The sequence below is a fragment of the Podarcis vaucheri genome (genome assembly GCF_965113315.1).
Source record: "Podarcis vaucheri genome assembly, chromosome: 8".
Classification (NCBI taxonomy): domain Eukaryota; kingdom Metazoa; phylum Chordata; class Lepidosauria; order Squamata; family Lacertidae; genus Podarcis; species Podarcis vaucheri.
The window spans coordinates 33,797,515-33,822,528 of record NC_138766.1 but is presented as its reverse complement, the minus strand read 5'-3'; the positions used below and the strand labels follow the sequence as shown (position 1 = coordinate 33,822,528).

Below are 25,014 nucleotides of genomic sequence, written 5' to 3'. Positions count from 1 at the left end.
CGCTCCGCCAGGCTGCTTCCGGGTCAAAGGGACGAAGGGTCAGCCGGAAGTTCGAGAAGTGGAGAAAGATGGTGGCGCGGAGCACTCGCTCGATGGCTAGGAAAAGAGTCGCTGCGGAGGCTGCTGCCGCCGCCGCTTCCTCAGAAGAGGACGAGGAGAGTGACGAGGCTCCCGAGGAGGTGACCTTCGAGAGCGCGCGCGCCGCGGCCGAGGAGGCGCGCCGGTTGGCGGGGGAGCGCGTGCGCAGGTAAAGCTCGGCGTGGGACTCTCTCCATCCCGCGCCTAGAACGAGGCCTTGCGCTTCGGGGGTCAGCCTCGTCGTGGCGGGGAAGGGCGGGGGTCGTAGTTGACCGGCGCCTGCCCTCCCTCCCTCCTCCTCCTATGGGGCGGGCGGGGGGGGGGGAGGCAACGCCGAGAGCCTTTTTGTGGGAAAATCGAGCCATTCGGCCGGACTGAGGCACCAGAACCGAAGAGAGAAGCTGACGTAGCTGCATCTTGGGCTTCAAGGAGCTGCTGCGTTCTTTTCTTGTTATCCCTGTGTCTTCGTCCCTTTCTGGTGTTGTAAATGGCCTTTGCGTAAAAGGTCGAATTTGTCCATGATAGGCCTCAGCTGTGAGAAAGTATCCCTTCCTTCGGTAGGAAAATAGTAGGTGGAGTTTGCTGGGAGAATAGTTTGCTGCATGCTAGAGAGAAGAGAGTATCAGTTCTTCAGACAAACAAGAGCCAGGATTTGGTAGTGTGATTCCACCTGGAGAAACGCTTGAATTTTCTTCATTCTACTCTTAACGGTTCAGTTCTGCAATTCCTCAAGGACCACCTCTCCCCATATAAACTGACCTGGACCATGAGGGCTTTTCTGCTGGGGCTCCCTAATCCTCTTCCACCAGGCCTCTGGCTGATAAATTTTCTACGGCCTTTTAAATGTGTTTGTGGGGAGGGGTCTTGTCTTGTTTCACTTATTTTGTGCTTTTACCCTGTATTTTTTTATCTTGTGAACTACCATGAGATCTTCAAATGTTATAATAATAATAATAATAATAATAATAATAATAATAATAATAATAAAACATCTTAGTCCAAAACTAAGGAAATTAGAGATTTTTCTTGGTAGATTTGATAATACAATGCTGAAAGTAAATTTTCAGTCATTCATATTATAAGGACAATTTACTGTGTTCACGTAATAGTTAAGTGTTTATCCCTCCTCTCTTCTAAATGTAGACAATTGTGGCCATTGTGAGAATGCATTCTTCTTTTCCCCTGACTGCACTTCTTAGCAAGTTTCTCTTAACTTTGTTGATAGCACTTGGAACAAGCACTCACAATTGACTATACACATTGATTCTTCTTGTGCCTATGTCTTCTCTTCATAAACAACATCTTATTATTTATTTACTCAGAGAAAAGGCTACCTTAAAAGAAAAGAGACGACAGAAAGAAGAACTATTTAAGGAACAAAAGGTAATGTTGAAGTTTTTTTATTTTTCATGCCCAGCAAACTTCCACACTCTGAAAATGTTTAGCAGTTGTACCATACTGCCCCTGCAGTTGCACACCATAAGACTGAAAATCACCATGAATAACATCAGAATTCAGTACCAATGTGTTCTTTTGCAGATACCTGTGTGAGGGATTTACATGTGTAATATACAAATGTTATCTACAAACTAATTTTCTAGAGTTTCCAAACGTTTTTAAATGTAAGTGAAATATTACACATAGTTTTGCACCACTTTTTATCTTAATGATTGCAGTCTATTGAGGTAAACTATTTCACTATACCCGTTAATGTATTTTTAATCCTAGCCCCTTCCTTTGCTTGTTGCAATTTATTACAGTGCACATCTTGGGTACAGCATAGGCTGTTTTGCTCAAACCTACGTGGTTCCTGTTTGTATGGTTTTATAAGGACCCATGAACAAAGTGGAGGCAGGATATAAATATGCAAGCTTAACGACTTAAGCTCTACCATTCTGGGTCAGACAAAAGCTCTATCTAGTTCAGTGTCCTTAAACAGCAGCCAATCAGATGCCTCTGAAAAGTTACAAAGTGTCCTGTTCCCTCTTCCCATGGCAAGACTTGTCTGGAAGTTTAATCTGGGATATACTGAACCTAACTAAAGATCTTGTACATAGCCCAGCTCATTGGTCATTCAGTCACAAAATCATAATGATCAAATGAGATATCAAGGCAAAGCCTATTTATCCCTTTCCCAAATTAATGCATGGTTTCCACTCAGCTGTCAGCTAGGCATGGTATATCATTACTGCTAGCATTGTCAGAGGGGTTGCTTAATAATTTGCTAATGTTGGTTTCTTTTAGAAAAGAAAGCTGCTTCCTGAAAATGTGTTGGAGGAGTTGGCATCATCAACACAGACTAGGTAAGCAAAGTATGTTCTGGAGCACCAATAAACATTTCAGTGAGATTGGGTTGTATGCTTCCTTTGGCTGCAATACCCATAAATGACTAACCCCCATCTACACTGATGAATTTATAATTTCCGGATGTCAGGGGCTCAGGAGCAGAGGCACAGGGGAGAGAGGAGATGGAGAGCGAAGAGGAAGGATCTGAGGGCAGCGTAGGGGAGTATGGCAGTGACCCGAGAGATTCCATGAGCTTCTCTAGAGAATCAGAAGATTCCCAGAAGGAGGCGCCGATGGTCAGGGCAAGGGGGGTCCCAGGGAGGACACACCAAGAACGGGGGGCCAGCGGGGACTCCCAAAGCAGCAGCTGGAGATCAGGACCAGCTTCCCCACCAGAGCAGAGTGGGGGGGAAGAGTCTCAGGTGTCAGGGGCAGCATCTCCTCCAGCAGGGAGAGAAGATGAGTCGGAACTGACCACGCCTCTGTCGGAGAGTGGGGGAACGGAGGGGAGGTCAGGTCCAGCTAGCCTCCCCGAAGGGGGAAGCAGTGACAGGAGCAGTGTAATGGTCAGGAGGAAGGTTGGCGGCTGGGCGCGCGCGCAAAGTTCAAATGTACAGGCGCGCGGGACAGCAGAAAACCCGGATGGGGAACCAGGTCCTAAAGCCCGCCGGAGGCAGGGGGAAGACTCAGCGGACTCAGCGTCAGAAGAGTCTAGAAAGGGCGAGACTCCAGCTGACAGGAGGACCCAGAGGCGGAAAGAACAAAGGAAGAGGTGGAGCAAGGCTAGAGTCTTAAACTGGTGTATGGGGGGAGGAGACTCAGACGGAGCTTCAGCGGTCTAGAGTTTCAGACGTAGAGATGCACGCTGCTGATGTGAAAGACAAACTGAACTTCAATAAAGACTCTTGTATATAACAACGAAGTGGCGTTGGTCCTTTGTGAGCTGGGACCTAGGGCAGCTCTGACACCAACCAACACCAATGGCCAGAACTGGGAGAGCAGCACATGAATCAAGTGTCATAATATGCAGCTGGTGTATGCCCTACCTTTAAAAATGTCTCTTAAATAGTAAGGGAATTGGAAAGTTGAGTTACTGGGCGCTTGCAGAAGCCTTCCTATCTTAGTTTTGCTATTATATTCATGATAGGTAAGCACAGCTATTAACAGTAATTGCTGTGCGTATTTTAATAGGTTCCATATGAATGTGCCATTTTTGTATTTGTGAATAATTGATCAAAAGGTTCCTTACTAAATGTCTTCCAATGTTAATTTCTCCTTAGCAGAAATCAGCCATCAGCCATGCAAGAGCAAGGTATGTGTACGGTTCTGCCCACGATTACATTGCATTTATTACGTACTTTGTATCATGCCATAAATATTAGGATCTACTTGACAATGCCCATAAAATATTATGACTATTATAATAATGACCATGCTAACAATTTTTGTGTTGTTCATTAATCTTATAGTTTGAAATAATACTTTCACTTCTCACAAAATGCATTAGTGCAGTAAACTTTGTTCTTTAATTCACATATTCATCATAAATGTGCTGGGTCCCCAATTAGCTGCACCTGTTTGTCTGATAACAGTGGTCATTCTTTCTCTTACCACATACATTTGTGAATAGTTTAGTTGCTAAAGAGGCTAAAAAAGCTACTGGAATGGGTTTGCAACTAGTTGAAAAGTATTACAGTGGTACCTCAGGTTAAGTACTTAATTCGTTCTGGAGGTCAGTTCTTAACCTGAAACTGTTCTTAACCTGAAGCACCACTTTAGCTAATGGGGCCTCGCACTGCCGGAGCACGATTTCTGTTCTCATCCTGAAGCAAAGTTCTAGAAGAGCACTATTTCTGGGTTGGTGGAGTCTGTAACCTGAAGCGTATGTAACCTGAGGTACCACTGTATAGTCCTGCATGGTATCCATTGACGTGTAAAGTTTCAATGAAAGTTTCCATTATTTTTATAGGTCAGAATGTTGAAGATGATTCTGAAAGTGAGAATGGCCAAAAAGATACAGAGGAAGACAGTGAAGACAACTTGGCAACTAGGTATGGCTGAGCGATTCTTACATGTCATAGTGTTGTAAGAAAAGCCCATTTATTTGATCTGTTCTGCACGTGCATATGATGTTCTTATTGCTCCGTGCTCTGCCATAACCATTTATTTGGTCACAAAATCTCAGGTCCAGCCGCTTAAAGTACTGTACACAGATAGTGTTGCATGTCAGTTGTATTGCAGGATTCTCCATGTACAAGATTTGGCTATTTCTGTCCATTAGTTCAGTAAGATTCAGGAAACTGCTGTGCTTGGCTTGAGGATGATCCTGGGTTTTATTACTATAATTGCCTTTTAAAAAAATCTTGGAGACCCACAGCCAGTCACAATAGATAGTACTGATATAAGGCATCTTTTATTTATTTACTTAGGAAAGTTTATAACCCTGATAGGTTTTTATACTGTTGATGAATTAGCGTTGTTCATTTTGAACAAGCCTGAATTATTATTATTATTATTATTAGTGAAGCTGAGGAGTTATTTAATTTTATTTTGATAAATCAAGGTTTTAGTTGTAACATTATTTTCCCCTCACAAGCCATTTCTAAAATCATGCAAGCTTTAAAATATGGTGCCACGTGTGACAGTGTATGTTTTCACAAAATACATCTCCATGTTAATACAAAGGCAAGCTTAGAGGCAGCTTCTGTTCTTGCAACAGTATCCTGTGAAGACTGTCAATAGTACGCAAAGTAGGACTGCCCACTAAGTAATAACCTCAATACCGGTTAGGTATTTTTGACTTGTCACTTAAATTAGCTTTATGTATGAAAACATGATCACATACATTAGATTACTAGGAAAAAAGGGAAATTGGAAATCATTTGACTAAAACTTTCTGCTCTAGTAGGACTAGGTCTGCTCTAGTAAGAAAAGTTACATTACAGAGAACTAAGTATCATTTTATCATTAGGCTCCAAGAAAGCTATATGGCTGTGCAGCTAAAAGATCAGGATTTAACCAACAAGCAGCAGCAAGCGGCCAAAAACTTCCTACAAAAACACCTCTATGGAAGAGGCTGCCACCGAACAACAGGTACAGTGGCCTTTTGCTTAACACATTTGTAGAGTTATACATGTAGCTTATGCTAATTGACTCTTTGTCTTTTCAGCAAACCAGTATTTTTCTGTTGGAAACAAGAGAAGTGATGTTAAAAAAGCTGCATTCCAGTTTGTGAATAAGTCTTGGGGTAAGTGTTTATTTTTTGAATGTGCATCCTATGTGGGGAATGAAGACGTGGTATGGATGCAATCCCCCAGGGAGCTGTTTGTTATGTAGGAGCGATGTAAAGGAGGTTTTCTTCCTGGGACAGTGCTTGTAAGTGTCATGTTCAGGTTTGACACTGATCCATCTTTAAAGGACAAGTGTTTTAAAAAAGCAGAAAACCCGGCCAGAATGAAGTGTAATTAGCTCAGTGGTCGAACACATGATTTGCCGAAGTTCCCAGTATTTCAAGATAAGCGAGGGAAAGGTTCCCCTGCCTGAAACCCCAGGAGAGCTGTTGGTTAGTGTAAACAATACTGAGCTAGACAGCAGTGGTTCATCTTGGTAGACAAGTCAGCTTTCTATGTTCCTAAAGAAGTTTGCTTTCTTGTTTGTGGAAGATTGGCTAGACATGCTAATATAAATAAAATAAGGGTTGATATAGTCCTGAGCATGGAGCTCAAAGCACCTTGTTTGTTGGTATTATTAGCGAGATCAAACAGGCCTCCTAAGATAGAGAATGTTGTTTTAGATACTGTGTTGAGAGAATGGTATCACACCTAGTGCTGTGGATAAGTTGATGTGAGACTTAAGCCAAAAACTGTCTGCCTTAATGTACTCAGTTACTGTGGCTTTCTCAACCCAGAGGTGAAGGGGCAGATTGGCACTTCTTTCATAGGCAATTTGGAAGGGACCTGGCAGGAGCTGTTACTTAATAAAATATTTTTTCTTTCCTACCAGGTGAAATGAAAAAGCAAAAGGCTAAGAAGTTAACAAAGCAGTGGGTTTCTTCAAAGACTACATTTTGACAAGTTGTGGAAAAAAATTGGAGTTTCTAAGTAAGAGCTGTTCAATATGATTTCTTACATGTATATTGAAAAGAGGCTTCATATAAGCCAATTTCTGTAAATACTATAAAGTATTAAGGGCACTGTCATATTTTTATCCTGCTTTTCTCCTCTGAATGGTGCAGTGTACTTTATTAGCTTTCCACATTTAAGCTAAATTTAATGCTGAAATGCAATTCTATTCCTTAAATCCTTAAAGGATTGGAATGTCTCCTGCAGGACAGCTTTTTCATAATTGTTTTTATTTAAACAAATCTCTAGGTTAATAATTGCATATATGCTTGTAAACAATATCTGCTGGAATCTCAATTGCTAAAATAAAAATGCAAAAGAACCAATACGGATTACAAAATCAAGTTTTTCTTGGCCCTGAATTTCAACTTTCACATACAAGCTGCACTGTGAAAATAAATACTTCTGATAAAGCTATGCCACCCCCATTGGTGTTCAGTTAATATTAAAGCAGTGTAAGACAAAAAGTGAACCTAGACTGCTATGATCTCTCATGAAAAGGTTCTTTAAACCCTTTTAACACAAAGGAATCCCCTGCAGCCCATGTCATGACTTTCATAACTAGAGATGTTTAATTAACTAGTCCCAAGTCCAAAACACAACACAAGCAAAGTAAGGTAGCCATCCATATGTAGAAGTATTTAATGGCTGGTTAATTATGGTATCACTACATTTTATTGCAATAGAGTACTCATTTAAGCACTTTTAAAAATGCAGGGTGTACAAAGATTAAATTAAGACTGAAATTGACTAAATATTTGGTTTTTATATAAATAGGCCATAACCACACTGTGTTGACATATAATACTGTTATAATACAACAGTTAAACAGGTGAGTCTACAACATAAGTTGTCTGCAGTTAAACAGGAAACAGAGTTGAAAAGACCATGTTAAAACAAAAACCACTAGGAAACAGGTTGAGATTGTAAGTAGCAACAAACATATTCACTCAGCTCCTGAGTATTTCAAGTTTTACAGTACACATTAAAAATATTTCTTCCCATCAATACTATACAGCCAAACTGTCAGGTACTTATGCATTTTGCAAATTACACTGATTGATCTATGTAATAATGGGGGTGGAAGTTGGCAAATTATCCTGCTTGAAGTTTACATCACCCACATACTAACACATCCACAACATCATCTATTTCGTCCAACCTTCCATGAAGGCAGGACTTTTTTGGTTTGTCTGGAACAATTCAAGGGTTTGTCAATCTGATGTTACCAATGATACTTAACTCTGGTTAAAGATGGAAAATTTAGCCTAACAGTAGGTTAGAAAATCATTTGCGTCATGCTGTAAACTAGGAAGCAATGTAAAGCAACAGACCTGTCCTTAGTACATAATTTAAAAAATCCAAACTCCATTCAGCAGAGCTGGTCTACTTTCATGTTGAATATAGCCACATTATACACCTTGGACATCATCATATGCATAGCTAGTGTAGATAATCTTCCACTGTGGCAAATGCACAGGATCCAATTCCTGACCGGGCCATCAGTCCTAGACACTGTGAAGCCTGTCCCATTGCAAGAGCAAGTGGAGGTTGCTTTGGTAGATTGTGTGTCTCTGAAAAGATTACATAATATGTTACACTTAAGATCAGGGGAGGGGGAAATCTTTCCTATCAGATACTTTCCCTACCAAAATATTGTGCCTCTGCAGTTACCAAACTGGACTTTAAATTCTTCCCAGCATCCCAAAAGAGACTGAATATTTCACATCACAAGACTTTACCAAAACCTTGTGAATCTTACCAGTCAAGATTGGTAAGAATTTAAGAATTGGACAAATTTAAGATTTGTGCCATTTGATGTACCACGTCATACAAAAAATAATCCTTCAATGAAAATGAGTGTGTAACTTTGACATTTACGGCAAAGGGATTTGGTTAAGTGCCAAAAATTGCCATTGCAATTTCAACAATACTGTTTTTGGCATACAACACCATAATTGCTTTAGGTTAACTTACAATAATAAATGTGCTATGAAATAAATTGGCAAGCCTTACCTAGTATTGCACTATTGAGAACTGAACACACAGGCTCTCTCTGAATGGGGTCCAGCTGATTTCCTACTGGACTGCTCCAGGGATCTGAATATGCAAGTAAACTGAATGCATCCTGTTGAGAAATCCGGGCTTAATTTTGTCATTATCAAATTAGTCATTTTCCACTACATTTCCTTAAGTATGATCCAATTCATTCCTCCACACAGAATTCAAAACCAAAGCTATTGTAGCTACCAAAAACAAATCAAACTGCTTTTCAGCTGCACATTGTACTAGTTTTGTTATTTGGGTGGCTATTTGACACAAATAGGTGCAAGCACATTAATGTTTCACAGATAACAAGCTAGTGAGCTGAGAACTGCAAACATCACCCTCTTCCTTGGCATAGACTGGATTGCACATCAGTGTGGATATCAGCGCAAGCTCATATTTTACTGGAAAGACCTTTTAACTTACTTTGAGCATTTTCTTATTTGCTGTGTTTTTGCCACACTCTCTTCTTAGCTGCTCACTCATGGCTTGCAATTCTCTGCCAAAATGAATCATTCTTTCAATAGCTGCTTGGCTACCTCCACACAGTTGACGTCTTAACTGACTGGAGTCAACCTCTGTGAGAATGATAAGGCACTATCACTAAACAGCACAGCAGTGAGAACACAGTGTTTTGATTACACACAAACTCAATGAATTAGGTCAAAGTAATAATTGTGGTTGATCAATTCAGGGTTTGGGCTTCTGATTTAAGACTAATTTCTAATCCATTTTTCAACTTTGAGAACTCTGCAAAGCAGCATACAATAAAAGTGACAACAGCCCAGATAAAACCACATAAAACACACACACACAGATCCAAAATTCAAAAGGTATGACAGAATGCTGGTTTTATTGTTCTTCCAAAGGAGCCAAGAATGTGGATCTGGAAAGCTTCCTTGGGAAGAAGTTCTACAAAACTGAGGTCAATGCCAAAAGTGCATTATTCTTAGTAGCTGACAAGTCTTGATAGCAGTGGTCTAATAAAAACACAAGCCGGAGCTGTTTAAGTATCTAAGATAGACTTTGGTTACAAGGAAGGTCTGCTGACTCAAATAAAAACTAATTTAGGTTTGTTTAGTGTATCTATACTAACCCAGAGGATGGAGGAGGGGAAGAGAGTCATCCAAGTCATATTATCAACTGCTTTTGAAACTTCCCTCAAATTCAGAAGCAGTTGTCTATGAGGTAAGCAAGACTTTCTTGGGCTCATGAAACTGGATCCTGACCACTGTAAATATTACTGCAAATGTAACGAAGCAAGCTTTATTTTGTTTTTTCTGTGTGTTCTGTTTTTAAATTTAGCCAGTCGTATCAAACATTTCTCATTAGGCAAGTTTGTATTGATTAAATGAATTTAAATATACTATTCTGTGATAAGCTATCTTAAACCATGCAACTGATTCTGCAACTTGCTCATGCATTAAAGAAGTATTTGATATGTGATATTCTGGGCTCACCACATAGCAAGGCATCTTGCTAATCTTGTAGACAGACGCTGGGTTTCACAGAATATGCCTTTTTGTGCATAAACATTTTTACAGGGCATGAAAGTGGTGACAATTTCCCCTGCAGTCTAGAAGTCCTTGTGCTGGGTTGGATCTCCTCCAAATCATGGTGATGGAAGTTTTATTACAAACAAGTGGGCCTTTATTTTAAATAAAACCTGATAAACATCTGTCTGTAATTTGACACACTATGGAGAAATACCAGAATGTGTTTACAGTACACCCTCTCTAAGATTATAGAAATAAGCACCCATAATTCTTAAAGCAAAGGATATTCACTAACTGTTCCCGATTCTTGGACTTCAGCTGAGTAAATATATTCCTTTCTTGGAAATGCCTCCCTTTACCACAGTTATGGCTCCAGACCTGATTCAGGCTTGGTAGCTATAGAAATGTAACTGCTTTCTGCAATGAAAACAATCTTTTTTTCTTATGAAAGTGCTTCTGAATCTTATATTTGGATATTCCCCGGAATTTGTTTTTTAACTAAGTAGTGCCAAAAATGTGGATGGGGGGGGGGTAGATAGAAGAGGTACATTAATTGTCACAGACACTTTTTGATACACACCTACAACAATAGCTAATCAAAAATTCTTAACAGTAGTGTTAGTAGGTGTGTGTTTTGTTTTTCAAGGTACAACTTGGGAAAGTATGATGAAAATTTACAAAAACTACCCAGAATGGAGCACAGACATTTGCTAAATTTGCTCGGCTCTCTTTTACATGTAGTTCTCCTTTATCTGATCCATTTAAACAAATTAAGTTTGTTCAGTACCTACCGTATTTTTCGCCCCATAAGATGCACTTTTTCCCCTCCAAAAATGAAGGGGAAATCGGGGTGCGTCTTATGGGGCAAATGCCTGCAAGCCTCGCGCGCCCGGCAGGAGGTCCCACCGGGTGCGCGAGGCTTGGGGCGGCAGCCTGTCGCCCGAAGCACGGGGAGCCCTCGGGAGGGCTCTCCCTGCTTTGTGCGAGTGTCTGCAAGCCTCGCGCACCCGGCAGGAGGTCCCACCGGGTGCGCGAGGCTTGGGGCGGCAGCGGACTGCTTGCGCGCACCTAGAAGCTTGGGGCGCGCAGCACGCCCCAAGCTTCTAGGTGCGTGCAAGCAGTCCGCTGCCGCCCCAAGCCTCGCGCACCCAGCGGGACCTCCTGACGGGTGCGGGAGGCTTGGGGCGGCAGCGGACTGCTTGCCGGCATGCAGAAGCTTGGGGCGCGCTGAGCTCAGCACGCCCCAAGCTTCTAGGTGCGCGCAAGCAGTCCGCTGCCGCCCCAAGCCTCGCGCACCCAGCGGGACCTCCTGACGGGTGCGGGAGGCTTGGGGCGGCAGCGGACTGCTTGCCGGCATGCAGAAGCTTGGGGCGCGCTGAGCTCAGCAGGCCCCAAGCTTCTGGATTAGCGCAGGGGTCCGCTAGCCCTGGGAGAGGCGCCCGGCTCTCCCACGCAAGCGGAGACCTTGCCTGCACGCAGAAGCTTGGGGCGCGCTGAGCTCCGCACGCCCCAAGCTCCTGGTGTAGCGCAGCGCACCTGGGGGGGAAATAAAAATTTTTTCCTTTATTTCCCCCCCTAAAATCTAGGTGCGTCTTATGGGCCGGTGCGTCTTATGGGGCGAAAAATACGGTAAATGCTCTATAAGGCTGCAAGATAGGAAGGATTTGGGGAATGACATCAAAAGCACACTTGCACACTACCTCAATCACGCAGATGCAGACAGCATCCTTGTACCTCATTGGTCTATGACACTGGGAAAATGAGTAACATAGCTCATTATGCAGATTAACTTTCCCCAACCTGGTCCCTCCAGATATTTTAGAGCACAGCTCTCATCATGCCTAATTATTGCCCATGTTGGCTGGGGCTGACGGGAGTTGTAATCTAAAACATCAGAAGGGCTGTGGCAAAGCTGATGTAGTTGTTTCTACCTTACTCATTAGCATGAAAAGTGTGATGCTGGTGTGAAGACATTCCACACAGTAAGAACCACTTAGGAGTTATGGTGAGCAAAAGGTGTAACGCTGAAGCCATTTCAAGCAGCATCTGTGTGACAATTCCATCTCTTCCAAGATTATGCAAACTCATATGATATTTTACAACAATGGGAAGGAAGTGTGAGTCTTTCAAGCCATAGTGAAGCACCGCAGAGTGAAAACAATCCAATGCAAACTAAGCAAATTATAAATGCAGACGTTACATATAAAGATTTTCCACTGACTATAGCACTTCAGAGCTATATAAACTGCCTGAAAACAGGTTAGGTATGCCTAAATATCATTTGGAAATAACTGCAAGTAAACAAAACAAAAAAATGGTGATAGTAATATTAAATATGTAAGAAATTTTGCTGCAGACCCATTTCTGTGTCACATTCTTCCATTTCGTGATCATGTTTAGAACTACCGTTAAGGAAGCCATTGGATGATGTCTCTGCAACCCCATTGGAGTAGTGATCTGTTTCCATGTCTACATCATTGCTGAGAAGAGGAAAAATGCATCATTAAGTGTATAAAGAGTTGGAATGGGGGTCTCATTTTTAAATGTGCACCTCACTATGTCCCACAATGCAACTGGGGAAGAATAAAAACCTATTTTACCATACATCTGCATCTGACTTATGGTAAAAAATAAAATAATCACTTGACTGATGGGGTGACAGAGCTCTTCCTTGCATAGTCTAGTTCTCTGTGTGAGCTTGTGCATCCAAAAGTATTGTAAGAAACATTACTATTGGAATATGAGAAAGTTGAATTTCATGAGGGAAAGGGATTTCACAGAGAAGTATGTGCTGTACAGCAGTTTCAAGAATGGTGGCTGCCTACAGTTGATATGAGATTGGGGAGAAAAGTCCCTGAATAGTAAGTGGTTGACGTGGGAAAAGTAGTGATTGATTAGTGCACACCCCATACTAAAAACAGAGAGAAAAATATTTGAAGTCCACCCACTAGGGTGATATGGAGGCACTGAAGCGTGTAATAATAGCCTATACAGGTAACTCACCACTTGCACTTATCTTACTTATGTGATCACAACTTTGCATGGGTGGGGAAAACAACCCACTCTCGAATTTACTTACTCCCCTACATCTATGCAAAGCTGTGATCGTGGCACCCAGCTTTGGGAAGATGGTGCAAGGGCTCTGGCAGCATCCCCAAACCCCATGCTGCCTTCCCAAAGCTGGACAAGCAACTCTCCACCTTGCAGTGAAGCCCAGTTCTGGGGGATCCTGGCTTTATGCAATTTCGCTTATATGCGTAATGGCTAGGAACGCAGCCGCCACATAAGATGCAAGTTACCTGTCCTAGAAAATCAGTACAATACATAAATCACGAACAGTGGTGGATGAAGAACAGTGGTATCAGGTTGGAATGAGTGTACTTACCTGGAGTAGCTGTTAACTTGCTGTGATCGTGTTACATTTATATTATTGAGCTCTGGTACATTCAAACTGGTGGACTGATGTTTACTGTGACAGTAAGACTGATATGCTTTGTTTGATATCACTCCATTACTGCAACTACTTTCAAAACCTAAAACCCAAAAAGCAAAAAATCTTTTTAAAAATAATCTAGTGTTTGAATTTACAAATGTGTGCTTATTTTGAATATTCATAATTCCATACAACATGGGTTTTGCATAGAAGGCAAGCTAACCTCAAAACAATACGGTTTCTGTCTTTCGGCACCTGAAAGGACTCTCCTCCCATAATCTCTCCTCCCTCCCCAGCAGTAGTATGAAGAAGCTGTCCATTATTTGATCTACTGTGGTCTAGATAGCATGGGATGCAGCAAGAGAAACCATTCCTTTTGCCTGCGAGACAACTAATGAGGTTTAAACTTTTGGAATAATCTCTTTGCTTGATCCTTATTTGCTTCTTAAATAAAATTATGACAGTGGCAATAGCTGCAGTGGTTAATTGAAAGAGAGGCCCACTTGTCCATACACTATGGGACATGTCTGTCTCTATTGTTAGAAATAAGACACGTGCAGAAGAAAAGTTCTTAGTGCCAGCAAGGAGCTGAGTGGCAACACTGCAGGACACCAGCCACAACACAAAGCATTTCATATGCTAATAGACAGATGGATGAAAAACTGAAGATTCAGAAGTGGAACACCTCTGTATAACACCAGCTTCTGCCAGCTCAAACTCACCAGAACAGTGTGTGCTACTTCCTTTGCCTGTTGCTAGACTGTGAATATTCATTCCATGGCTGGGGCTCATACTAGGACTACTAAACGATCGAGGACTAACAGGATAGCTATCTTGAGATTTTGGACTGTGACCTCCTAGACATCGTACTTCACTGTCTGTACCATTGACCATTTCTATGAATTGCCGTACCCTAGGAAACATGAGAGAAGAGTTAGTTTATGAAGCCAATATAATTTCAACAATCTAATAGCTCTCAGTATTATTAATAATTTGCATTATAGTAGTTTGGATGCTGTTTAATACAAATGAAGGTCAGTGAAACATATAATCATTACTGCAGAATGAGAGCATCTACTTCTTCCCCCGCCTTTCCACAGCTGTAACAGTAACTGCCACTTGGAAACCATTCAAAAATAGAAGATTGGGGAATAAATGAAGGAGCTTTGCAGCAGAGGAAGGGCCTTTTCTCAATTCCTAACTGCAGCTGCTTCCTCAAGCCCCATAAGCTTTACAGCAGGTTTTTAATTCTTCCTTTTTAAGTGGATTACATGGCCAGTAGTGGAGATTCACACACCTGAGTGTACAAGAAAAAGACTACTCCAGTGTTGAAGGAGAAAGCGGTGAATTGTATTGCTCATCCCCAGTAATAGGGGGACTATTTTTAATTCTTAAAGTGCCACATGACAGCACTTCACTATATTTTAAAAATCCGGTCCAGGTATTTCAAATTAGCACAGACCTATTTATGTACTTCATTCTCAGATAATGGGGGTGGGGTGGGGAGGGGCATTTGCTCCCTCTCTTCCTGGTTAGAAGCTGAAATTATAGAAGGAAAAAAGTAGTAGATTTCTGTGAGGTTGTTGGGCAACAGGCATTCAGAGTTGTCCAAGGCAGGGATGTGTGAAGGGTTATTAGCAGTTTCACAGAAACCAGGTACAGTGCTACCTCGGGTAATAACATTCCTGCTTACGAACACTTCATGTTACGAACTCCACAAACCCGGAAGTAGGTGTTCCAGGTTGCAAACTTTGCCCCAGGATATAAACGCAATCCGCTTCCGGGGCTGCGGGAGGCCTATGTAGGGAATGTGTGCCTCGGGTTAAGAACGCTTCAGGTTAAGAATGGACTTCCGGAACAAATTAAATTTGTATCCCGAGGTAGGTAAAGGGACCCCTGACCATTAGGTCCAGTCGTGACTGACTCTGGTGTTGCAGTGCTCATCTCGCTTCATTGGCCGAGGGAGCCAGCGTACAGCATGACTAAGCCGCTTCTGGCGAACCAGAGTAGTGCACGGAAACACCATTACCTTCCCACCAGAGCGGTACCTATTTATCTACTTGCACTTTGAGGTGCTTTCAAACTGCTAGGTTGGCAGGAGCAGGAGCAACGGGAGCTCACCCCGTCACGGGGATTCGAACCGCCAACCTTCTGATAGGCAAGTCCTAGGCTCTGTGGTTTAACCCACAGTGCCACCTGCGTCCTGTAACCCGAGGTATCACTGTATAATCTGATATTAACTTCACATTCCAAAAGTTCTGCTACAGAACTTTCAGGATTATAACTGTGCTCTTTAAAAAAATAAATTAAGAAGTTCTGAAGATTGAGGAATAAAAGTTAATACTCAAAGTAACTTTTTGCAATTCACTGCACTAACATAACCAATAAAATCATTCACTACTGTGGAAGCTTGAAAGTCGTAAGGGTGTCCACATAAACTCCTAACGATTAGACAGCAATTTACAGTACTAACAATTTACTTTAAGACTTACTTCAAAGCAAATAAGAGATTAGGATTTCTTTCTAATAAACTTGGATACAATTGTTGTGTTGTTTCAATGGCTTCTCCCATTCTTCCTGCTAAAACCAGTTTCTGAATTCCTGTGGAGAAAAAGAAGAAACAGATTAAGAACTGTACATTCCCCCTCTGCTTTAGCAAGCTCTTTCAATGCAACCCACATTGTCTAATGCAGCAGGTCTCTTTGAAGGCAACCATCAGCTGAATGGTGCTGGGAGAGTACCTTCAAAAGAGACCAATGTAACCATTCATAAGCTATGCTGTGGTTACGGAGATCACCTGACAGTGGTCTATCATCTGATGCCACTGTTACATTAGGTGATTGACAGATGTGTGTAGTCCTACTCACCTGTCAAATTTGGCCAGCGGAGGAATCCCTGCACCCCTGATATAGTTCCACACCCTTGATGTAGTTAAACATTTCTTGTTAAAAGTCCTCAACTTTCACCAGATTTTGCTAGACACGTTTGCAACAAATACTTTACATCAACTGTGAACTGCCCTGAGACCTCCAAGTTTAGGGAGGTATATAAATTGAATCAATCAATCAATCAATCAATCAATCAAATCAAATCAACAACAAAATCCAGTATTTTTCAGAACATCTAAGTTGGTATGTTGGAACAGAACGAAAAGGGGGGGGCGGAGCCTCTCTTATTACTGTACTTTGCTTTATTATATTATTTGGCAACACCCCCCCAAGAACCGTTTACATTAACTATAACAAGCGAGATTGGAAAGTTTTGTATTTGTTAATATAATATGGCTCTAAATATATAAACTGTGTGAAAATAATAATACTATATAATTAGGGCTTTTGATCTTTGATTTGATTGGAAGAGGATAAAAGATTCTCCAATGTGTGGACATCAGACAGAAGCAGAATCTCATTAACCGCTGGAGAGACATTAAAAAACCTTGGACAGTTTTCTGGAATCTGTGTGGGAGCTGTGTCACACTTTTAATTTGGAAATCCGCCATTATTGGAAGTCAAGACCGGGCTGCAGAATTACAAATCGTCATAGGGGGAGGCAAGCCTTTAATATGTCATTATATTTGTGTTTCCAGTTTGATTTGGTAAATTTCCCCTGGAAAGGCTAATGTTTGATGCAAGCGGTCTGGGAAAAGCAGACGCTTAGATTTGATTTTATCGGAACTGAGTAAAGATGGTGGCTGCCAGCAGCGAAAAGACTTTCGGATTGATTCGGCAGAAACACCAGCGTGTGAGATGCTGCGAACTTACAGAGGGGAATCATAGACATAAAACCCACACAGAAACACATCATTGTTTTAACTCGCTTGTGGGAACAACTCAGAGGCTGTGAAAGAATGAAGGTCAACAACAGAAAGAATTAGAGGAACCATCAGAAATTTCTATGAAAAGCAGTAGAAGTATGAGATGATCAGAACCCTCTGAACTTGAAGCATAGGAAGTCCTATTAAAAATTTATAATTTGGCAAAATATTCAGACAATTTGATATGTATAATTTGGAATATTTAATGTGATTTGATTGGATTGTTAAAGTGGAAAATTCAATAAAAATGAATTTTTAAAAATAAATTACAGTATTTTTCAGACTTACTTTGTCTATTTTTAATGGAAGCCAATTCTTCTAGTACAGTCTGATCAGTAGATCTAGCAAAGGCCTCTGCTGTTGCACAGTACCCATGATGTACCAAATAAGATGAAACCATCCTGTAAAAAGTGAACATATGCAAGTAAATACATAGCCTGGAGGCAACTTTTCAAACAAAGAACTCAAAATCCTTGAGAAGTGGTTTTGGTAAATTTACATTATGAAATATCCTGGGATAATATTCTAATATTCACTTTTAGCACTACAAATTAATTTAAACAAGCAACTTCCATGCAGAGTTACCACTTTTTCATGTTTTCAAATGAAACATGTATGCTTATGTATATTTTAAGTATGCAGCAACATTTATTTGGCTGCTTGTTACTAGGATACTGAAGATGCAAAACATGAGAGTGGCCAAGGTAACAACCCTGAGACCCCCTGCTCTTACTTCCTATTCAAGACAATGGAGCTAGTCTAGAAGAGTTAAGTGATTTAATGCTGCTGCTAAATCAAATATTTAATTTAGGCATACAAAGCAGCACTGAGCATAGGAAATTTCTTAAGCTCTGAAACCTAAGGCAGTTCTGGATATTAACACAGAAGAGGAGCAATCAGCAGTTCCCTGGAGGGGCAAACAAACTGCACTTCAGGTTGCTGGTGCAAACTTTAGCATCTTCAGCTGCAAGGTAGAAATAGGCTGATAAATGGTATGTTAATTTTGTGTTTACAGAACGGAGAGCATGTGCAGTATCATTCCTCCCTTCCTCATCCAAAGCAGAAACAGAGTAAAAACGGGAGCACCATGTCCATACAAAATGGAGGGCAAATAAATATATCAATCAATTAATTATATGCACATGGCCAAGATTTTCAGAAGCTACTCAAGAGACAAAAAACAACAGTATTTGAAGTTTGTATGGTGGCATCATTACTACTATAGCAAAAAGAGATATTGTCAGGTGCTTCTGTTGTTTAACTGGCACAATCTAGTATAAACTGATAGCACTGAATCAGAAATTAATGTGCATGTCATCATTCTATCATTATTGTCAGATACTGGCGTGACACAAAGTGTGCAAGTCTTTTAATTGTTTTATATATAGGAAGCAGACCTAGAATCATTGATTGACAAAAGGTAACAGCTACTTCTCATATTACTTAATCCAAATTTACACATATTGAAGGAGACTGTCAATGCACAGATTTTAAAAAATCAAGATCCATGGGATGATTTTTGCATTGCTGAAGTTTGAGAGAAAAAGATATTGCAGTTACCAGTAGGCATTGCTTTCACCTCTCTCTAGCCCCCTTCACTACACAAGAAGAAACATTATTCTACATGAAGATAATGTCACCAGACAAATACAAATGACAGTTTAACAGGTGTTGCAAACTTACCTCCACTGACATAAAAGTATGCAATGACATATATGCAGACTAGGATTTCTAAGACTGAAGAGACTAATCAAATCTCTTAAATTTGAATAGAAATTTAGGAAGGACTTATTATAATCTTCAAATGCTTACTTTTGAATCATAGTCTGCCATTCTCCTTCCCGATCTCCTATAGGAAATCGGTCAATCTGAGCTTGAATTTTGGTTCTCCATTCTCGCATATAGTCTTCAATATCAAACACAAATGGATGCTGTCCAAAATTCGCATCCACCACTTCTCCTGGTGTTTGAAGACCAACTGTAGGATACAGGTTTGGCTGCAAGAGATAATTGCAATACATACTTTAGTCTCTCAAAATCCAAATCTACTTTAAACTGGCATGAAAGCAAATTACTGGATATACAGAGCAACAAAATGAGTGCAAATGCCACTAGCAGAAAACAAAACTGAATCACACTTGCCCACCCATTCTCTAAGACAGTGGTTCTCACCCACTGGTGTGGCAGAAGAGGATGGCAAGTGTGGCGGGAAGAATCAAGGGCAATCTAAGTGATATTTAAACATTTCAATGTAGTGTAGTATAGTATTAGCAGAGAAGAAATTTTATATACACACAACCAGAAGCAGTATTCACGTCTCTCTTCAAGAGCATTGCCTATTCTTCTACATCCCCACAACATATTGTTGTGAACAGGGATTTCAACTGACAAATATGAAAAATCAGAAAAGAGAAAGGTTTCTTTGTGTTGTTGAGGAGACGAGAGTTTGACTCAAATTAGACCGAATATCAATGAGATTACCGCAAATAATAATAATAATAATAATAATAATAATAATAAGGAAGCCAATGTGTAATGGCTGTAAGTTTGTTTCTTTTATGTTAATATGTGTTAATCTGATATCTATTTTCTATTCTTCTATTCTTTTTCTTTTCTATTTTTTTCTATTTCTTTATTTTTACCTTTTAAATGTCTGTATGTTTTGGCTGATGTAGTTTGCAAGAATTTAATAAAATTTACAATAATAATAATAATAATAATAATAATAATAATAATAATAATAATTTATTATTTATACCCCGCCCATCTGGCTGGGCCTCCCCAGCCACTCTGGGTGGCTTCCAAAAGAATATTAAAATACTATAATACATCAAACATTAAAAGCTTCCCGAAACAGGGCTGCCTTCAGATGTCTTCTAAAAGCCTGGTAGTTGTTCTCTTTGATATCTGGTGGGAGGGTGTTCCACAGGGAAGGCGCCACTACCGAGAAGGCCCTCTGCCTGGTTCCCTGTAACTTGGCTTCTCGCAGTGAGGGAACCGCCAGAAGGCCCTCGGAGCTGGACCTCAGTGTCAGGGTAGAACGATGGGGGTGGAGACACTCCTTCAGATACACTGGACCAAGGCCGTTTAGGGCTTTAAAGGTCAGCACCAACACTTTGAATTGTGCTCGGAAACGTACTGGGAGCCAATGTAGGTCTTTCAAGACCGGTGTTATGTGGTCTCTGCGGCTGCTCCCAGTCACCAGTCTAGCTGCCGCGTTCTGGATTAGTTGTAGTTTCCGGGTCACCTTCAAAGGTAGCCCCACGTAGAGCACATTGCAGTATTCCAAGCGGGAGATAACTAGAGCATGCACCACTCTGGCGAGGCAGTCCGCAGGCAGATAGGGTCTCAGCCTGCGTACCAGATGGAGCTGGTAAACAGCTGCCCTGGACACAGATTTGACCTGTGCCTCCATGGACAGCTGTGAGTCCAAAATGACTCCCAGGCTGCGCACCTGGTCCTTCAGGGGCACAGTTACCCCATTCAGGACCAAGGAATCCTCCACACCTGCCCGCCTCCTGTCCCCCCAAAACAGTACTTCTGTCTTGTCAGGATTCAACCTCAATCTGTTAGCCGCCATCCAACCTCCAACCGCCTCCAGGCACTCACATAGGACCTTCACTGCCTTCACTGGTTCTGATTTGAAAGAGAGGTAGAGCTGGGTATCATCCGCATACTGATGAACACCCAGCCCAAATCCCCTGATGATCTCTCCCAGCGGCTTCATGTAGATGTTGAAAAGCATGGGGGAGAGGACAGAACTCTGAGGCACCCCACAAGTGAGGGCCCAGGCTTCTGAACACTCATCCCGCACCACCACTTTCTGAACACGGCCCAGGAGGAAGGAGCGGAACCACTGTATAACAGTGCCCCCAGCTCCCAGCCCCTCAAGACGGTCCAGAAGGATGTTATGGTCGATGGTATCAAACGCCGCTGAGAGATCCAGCAAAACTAGGAAACAGCTCTCACCTTTGTCCCTAGCCTGCCGGAGATCATCAACCAGTGAGACCAAGGCAGTTTCAGTCCCATGATGAGGCCTGAATCCCGACTGGAAGGGATCCAAATGGTCCGCTTCTTCCAGGCGTGCCTGGAGTTGTTCAGCAACCACTTGCTCAATCACCTTGCCCAAGAATGGAAGATTTGAGACTGGGCGATAGTTGGCTATCGTGGCCGCATGTAAAGATGGTTTTTTAAGAAGCGGTTTAATAACCGCCTCTTTCAGCGGGTCTGGGAAGGCACCCTCACGGAGGGAAGCATTCACCACCCCACGAAGCCCATTGCCCAGTCCTTCCCGGCTAGCTTTTATAAGCCAGGATGGGCAAGGATCAAGGAGACAAGTGGTTGGTTTCACTCGTCCAAGCAGCCTGTCCACATCCTCGGGGGTAACAGATTGGAATTGATCCCACACAACTTGACTAGACAGGACTCTAGCACTCTCCCGCCCCGGCCCTGCTCCCACGGTGGAGTCTACCTCTTCTCGAATCTGAGCGACTTTATCTGCAAAAGCAAGCTCACACCTCTCACTGAGTTTGAATATATACTTAAGGTACGTATGTAAGAGGCTCATTTATAATTATATTTTGGGAATGATTAATGTTCGTACATAACTGCATTGTTTTATACATTCTGAATGCCCCATGATCATATTAAAAAGCAGTTGTGTTCTATGTTATAAATCAAGCACTGCTAGGAGTTTTCTTTTTGTTTTCCAATGTATTTCTTATCAATAAAAAAATTGGTGTAGCATGAGCAAATTTTTATTCTGAAAGTGTGGCCTAGAGAAAAAAAGTTTGAGAACCACTGCTCTAGGGTTTCAACAGAGGTCTTTCCAAGTCTTACCTTCTGCTGCTAGAAATTATATCAGGGACCTTTTGCATGCAAAGGATGAGCTCTGCTACTAACTTATGTCCCCATACTTGTGACTCCTATGTAATCTAAATATTTGCTGAAGCATCAAAAGTCATAAATGCTAACACAATGTACTAACACACCAAATGGAAGGCAATGTTTATAGCATTTTGCCAATATTCTTGTGAAAATTGGAAGTTTCATAAAAACCTCCAGTAAAAATGAGAAACATTTGTTCCAATTGCAAATTGTTGTTTTGCTACCATTTTAAAACACAAAAAAGGAAAAACACATATTATACAAGTAGGGAAATGTATATTTTACATTGGAATGCTATTGAATTTTTTAGTATGTTTATCTTACCGGCAAATCCGTGAAAGCAATACCTGTAATCAAGAGATATAAATTAAGATTTGTGCTGCCACAGTCACATAGAAAAATGTATTTTAATCATACAACATACTTAGTGCTCATATAATCTAAGTTGAGCAGCTTAGATCTCAAGAGGACAGGAAATATTACTGGTTAGTTATTCTCATTTTTTAGAATTTACTTAGGTGTACTCTTATGCAGTTAAGAAGCAGGCAGAGTGTACCTATGATAATGCAACATAAAAAGGCAATAAAAACAGGGATGCAGAGTTGGCAAGGGGGTTATCAACTCCTGTTTTACCAGGTAAATAATAGTTTACACAGTTTACAGGAAAACTTGTTAAGAAACCTGTATCGCCAAGGAATGAACTAACATAAAAGTTAACTTTCAGCATCTGTTTTAGGGAGATGGCAACAGTATGTAGCTTACAGTGGTACCTCGCAAGACGAAAAACGCGCAAGACGAAAGAGTTTTCCGTTTTTTGAGTCGTTCTGCAAGATGAATTTCCCTATGGGCTTGCTTCGCAAGACGAAACATCTTGCGAGTTCTTTTCCTTTTTCTTAAAGCTGCTAAGCCGCTAATAGCCGCTAAGCCGCGCTTCGCAAAATGAAAAAACCGCAAGACGAAAAAACCGCAAGACGAAGAGACTCGCGGAACAGATTAATTTTGTCTTGCGAGGCACCACTGTATTTGAGAATTTGTTTTTTACTTTAAAATAACCAGCCCATGGGTTAGAGCTAGATTTCACCTCCACGAGCAAAAGCGATTCTTCTATCCACAAAATGCTTTTGACTCAGGGGAAACACATTGACTTTTGCCAATTTTCCCATCAGCCTCCAGCACATACTCCTACACTGCTCCACAGAGTATTCCAACCCTCTGGAGCAGACTTCCTGAAGGAGCACAGTGCTGCAAGGGGAAAGGCAAACTGGCAAAAGTTACCTCTCTAACTTCTGCCACAGCAGAAGTGAAGCCTAGATACAAACAACTGCAAAGCTATTACAGTGGTACCTCTAGTTGCGAACATGATCTGTTCTGGGGTGCCGTTTGCACCCCGAAAAATCCGCAACTAGAGTAGCACTTCCACGCAGAGCGCGATAGAGCGCTTCTGCACATGTGCAAAGTGCACAGAATGCTTCTGCGCATGCACATGCAGGAAAACCTGGAAGTATACACTTCTGGGTTTGCCGCATTAGCAAGCCAGAAATGCGCAACATGAACCTAACACAACACAAGGTATGACTGTACCAGATTACCAATATTTTTACAGTTTTCATTATTATATTAATTTTGTTCTATGTTTTGCTGATAAAAACCGTAAGAACTGTGCAAAATGAATTTTGGCTTGGGGAGCAACAGAATAGGAAGAAAATATGATCCTAATTATTGAGATATAGAAAGTCATACGGTAAGTTGCCTCTAGGCTGAATGTTTATTTTAAATTTGATTTTCTTCCACTTTTGAAGTGAGCCATTTTGTATATTAATGTTTGAAACCCCAAAGAGCTACTGACAAGAGCCCTGACAAGTGTCCTCCTAGAACTGAGGAAACAGTATTTGAACTTTCTTTAACGTTTTCTTTCTGTGCTGAGCTCCAACAACAAAGTAATACGTAACATCTTAGATTTTGAAAGAGTGCTATCACCATTTATTAGGTATCTTGATATACAGTGGTACCTCACAAGACGAAAAACGCGCAAGACGAAAGAGTTTTCCGTTTTTTGAGTCGTTCCGCAAGACGAATTTCCCTATGGGCTTGCTTCGCAAGACAAAACGTCTTGCAAGTTCTTGCGAGTTTGTTTCCTTTTTCTTAAAGCCGCTAAGCCGCTAATAGCCGTGCTTCGCAAGACGAAAAAACCGCAAGACGAAGAGACTCGCGGAACGGATTAATTTCGTCTTGCGAGGCACCACTGTACATTTAATTATCAGTGACTCTTCTTCATACCCAAACTATGTCCGTTCTTTGTGTAGAAACAGGTATTGTTGATAAGGTTTACACAACAGCCGATGACATCACCAGTTGTAAATGTTGGACCGTAGGGTTGTCCAGTTCCAGAGGAACAAAATGAATGTCCATCATCTCCATGGTACCCATATGAATGCTTATCCCAACCTTAAAACAAAACATGTAGCATTTAGCTTTGCAGCACATCAGATGATGCATCTGAAAATAAACACAACTGAATTCAAAAAGGTTAAGCCATAGGCATATGCCTAAATTAAGCATAAGACTATGCATAAACTGGAAACACAGTTTAACCTCAGGGCTGGGGGGCAAGCACAGGAGAAGAGTATTGGAATGCTGGAAGGAAATTCAGATGTAATGCAATATTTATCTTCTTATCAAGCTAAAACTTACTTTACTACTTTAAGAACATGAAATATATGGGTATGTGACTTGGAACATAAAACTGTACTTCAGCATATTTATGAAATTTTAGAGTATAAATGCTTTGCTGTATTAGAAAGACTACAAAGTAGCATTAGAGCTGCAGCAGCAAGCTGCTAAATCCAAAGGCCT

The 25,014-nt window shown here is 41.3% G+C and overlaps 2 protein-coding genes across 5 annotated transcripts in view; one reads left to right on the top strand and one right to left on the bottom strand.

The window, feature by feature from the left end:
- Positions 1-24: 24 nt before the first annotated feature.
- Positions 25-17,540, top strand: NOL7 (nucleolar protein 7). 3 transcript variants are annotated; one of them, XM_082235068.1, is made up of 9 exons: positions 25-247; positions 1,401-1,461; positions 2,323-2,381; positions 3,645-3,676; positions 4,334-4,415; positions 5,336-5,457; positions 5,534-5,611; positions 6,367-6,464; positions 16,852-17,540. In XM_082235068.1, the coding sequence occupies exons 1-8, from the start codon at positions 69-71 to the stop codon at positions 6,432-6,434; spliced, it is 681 nt and encodes a 226-aa protein (XP_082091194.1). In that variant the 5' UTR covers positions 25-68; the 3' UTR covers positions 6,435-6,464; positions 16,852-17,540. The 3 variants fall into 3 exon arrangements, with proteins under 3 accessions (XP_082091194.1, XP_082091193.1, XP_082091192.1); XM_082235067.1 differs by lacking the exon at positions 16,852-17,540 and adding an exon at positions 12,428-12,629; XM_082235066.1 differs by lacking the exon at positions 16,852-17,540 and having other exon boundaries at positions 6,367-6,811.
- The window catches only part of RANBP9 (RAN binding protein 9), a 28,183-nt gene continuing 10,264 nt past the window's right edge, over positions 7,096-25,014 (bottom strand). The window contains exons 4-14 of one of the 2 annotated variants that reach the window (XM_082234983.1): positions 24,439-24,606; positions 22,486-22,508; positions 19,087-19,271; positions 17,563-17,675; positions 15,953-16,061; positions 14,183-14,373; positions 13,413-13,560; positions 12,434-12,507; positions 8,958-9,109; positions 8,502-8,613; positions 7,096-8,059 (exon numbers count right to left, since the gene is read on the bottom strand). In XM_082234983.1, the coding sequence (XP_082091109.1) occupies positions 7,929-8,059; positions 8,502-8,613; positions 8,958-9,109; positions 12,434-12,507; positions 13,413-13,560; positions 14,183-14,373; positions 15,953-16,061; positions 17,563-17,675; positions 19,087-19,271; positions 22,486-22,508; positions 24,439-24,606 (1,406 nt within the window). In that variant the 3' untranslated portion in view covers positions 7,096-7,928. Of the gene's footprint in view, positions 8,060-8,501; positions 8,614-8,957; positions 9,110-12,385; positions 12,508-13,412; positions 13,561-14,182; positions 14,374-15,952; positions 16,062-17,562; positions 17,676-19,086; positions 19,272-22,485; positions 22,509-24,438; positions 24,607-25,014 lie in introns of both variants that reach the window. The other variant, XM_082234982.1, reaches the window with a different exon arrangement.

Excerpts from the sequence above, each read along its gene's own strand:
- NOL7 (XM_082235068.1), top strand. The coding sequence starts at position 69 with ATGGTGGCGCGGAGCACTCGCTCGATGGCTAGGAAAAGAGTCGCTGCG. Across the intron at positions 2,382-3,644 it reads GCATCATCAACACAGACTAG|CAGAAATCAGCCATCAGCCA; the intron begins GTAAGCAAAGTA and ends ATTTCTCCTTAG. Across the intron at positions 4,416-5,335 it reads GAAGACAACTTGGCAACTAG|GCTCCAAGAAAGCTATATGG; the intron begins GTATGGCTGAGC and ends TTTTATCATTAG.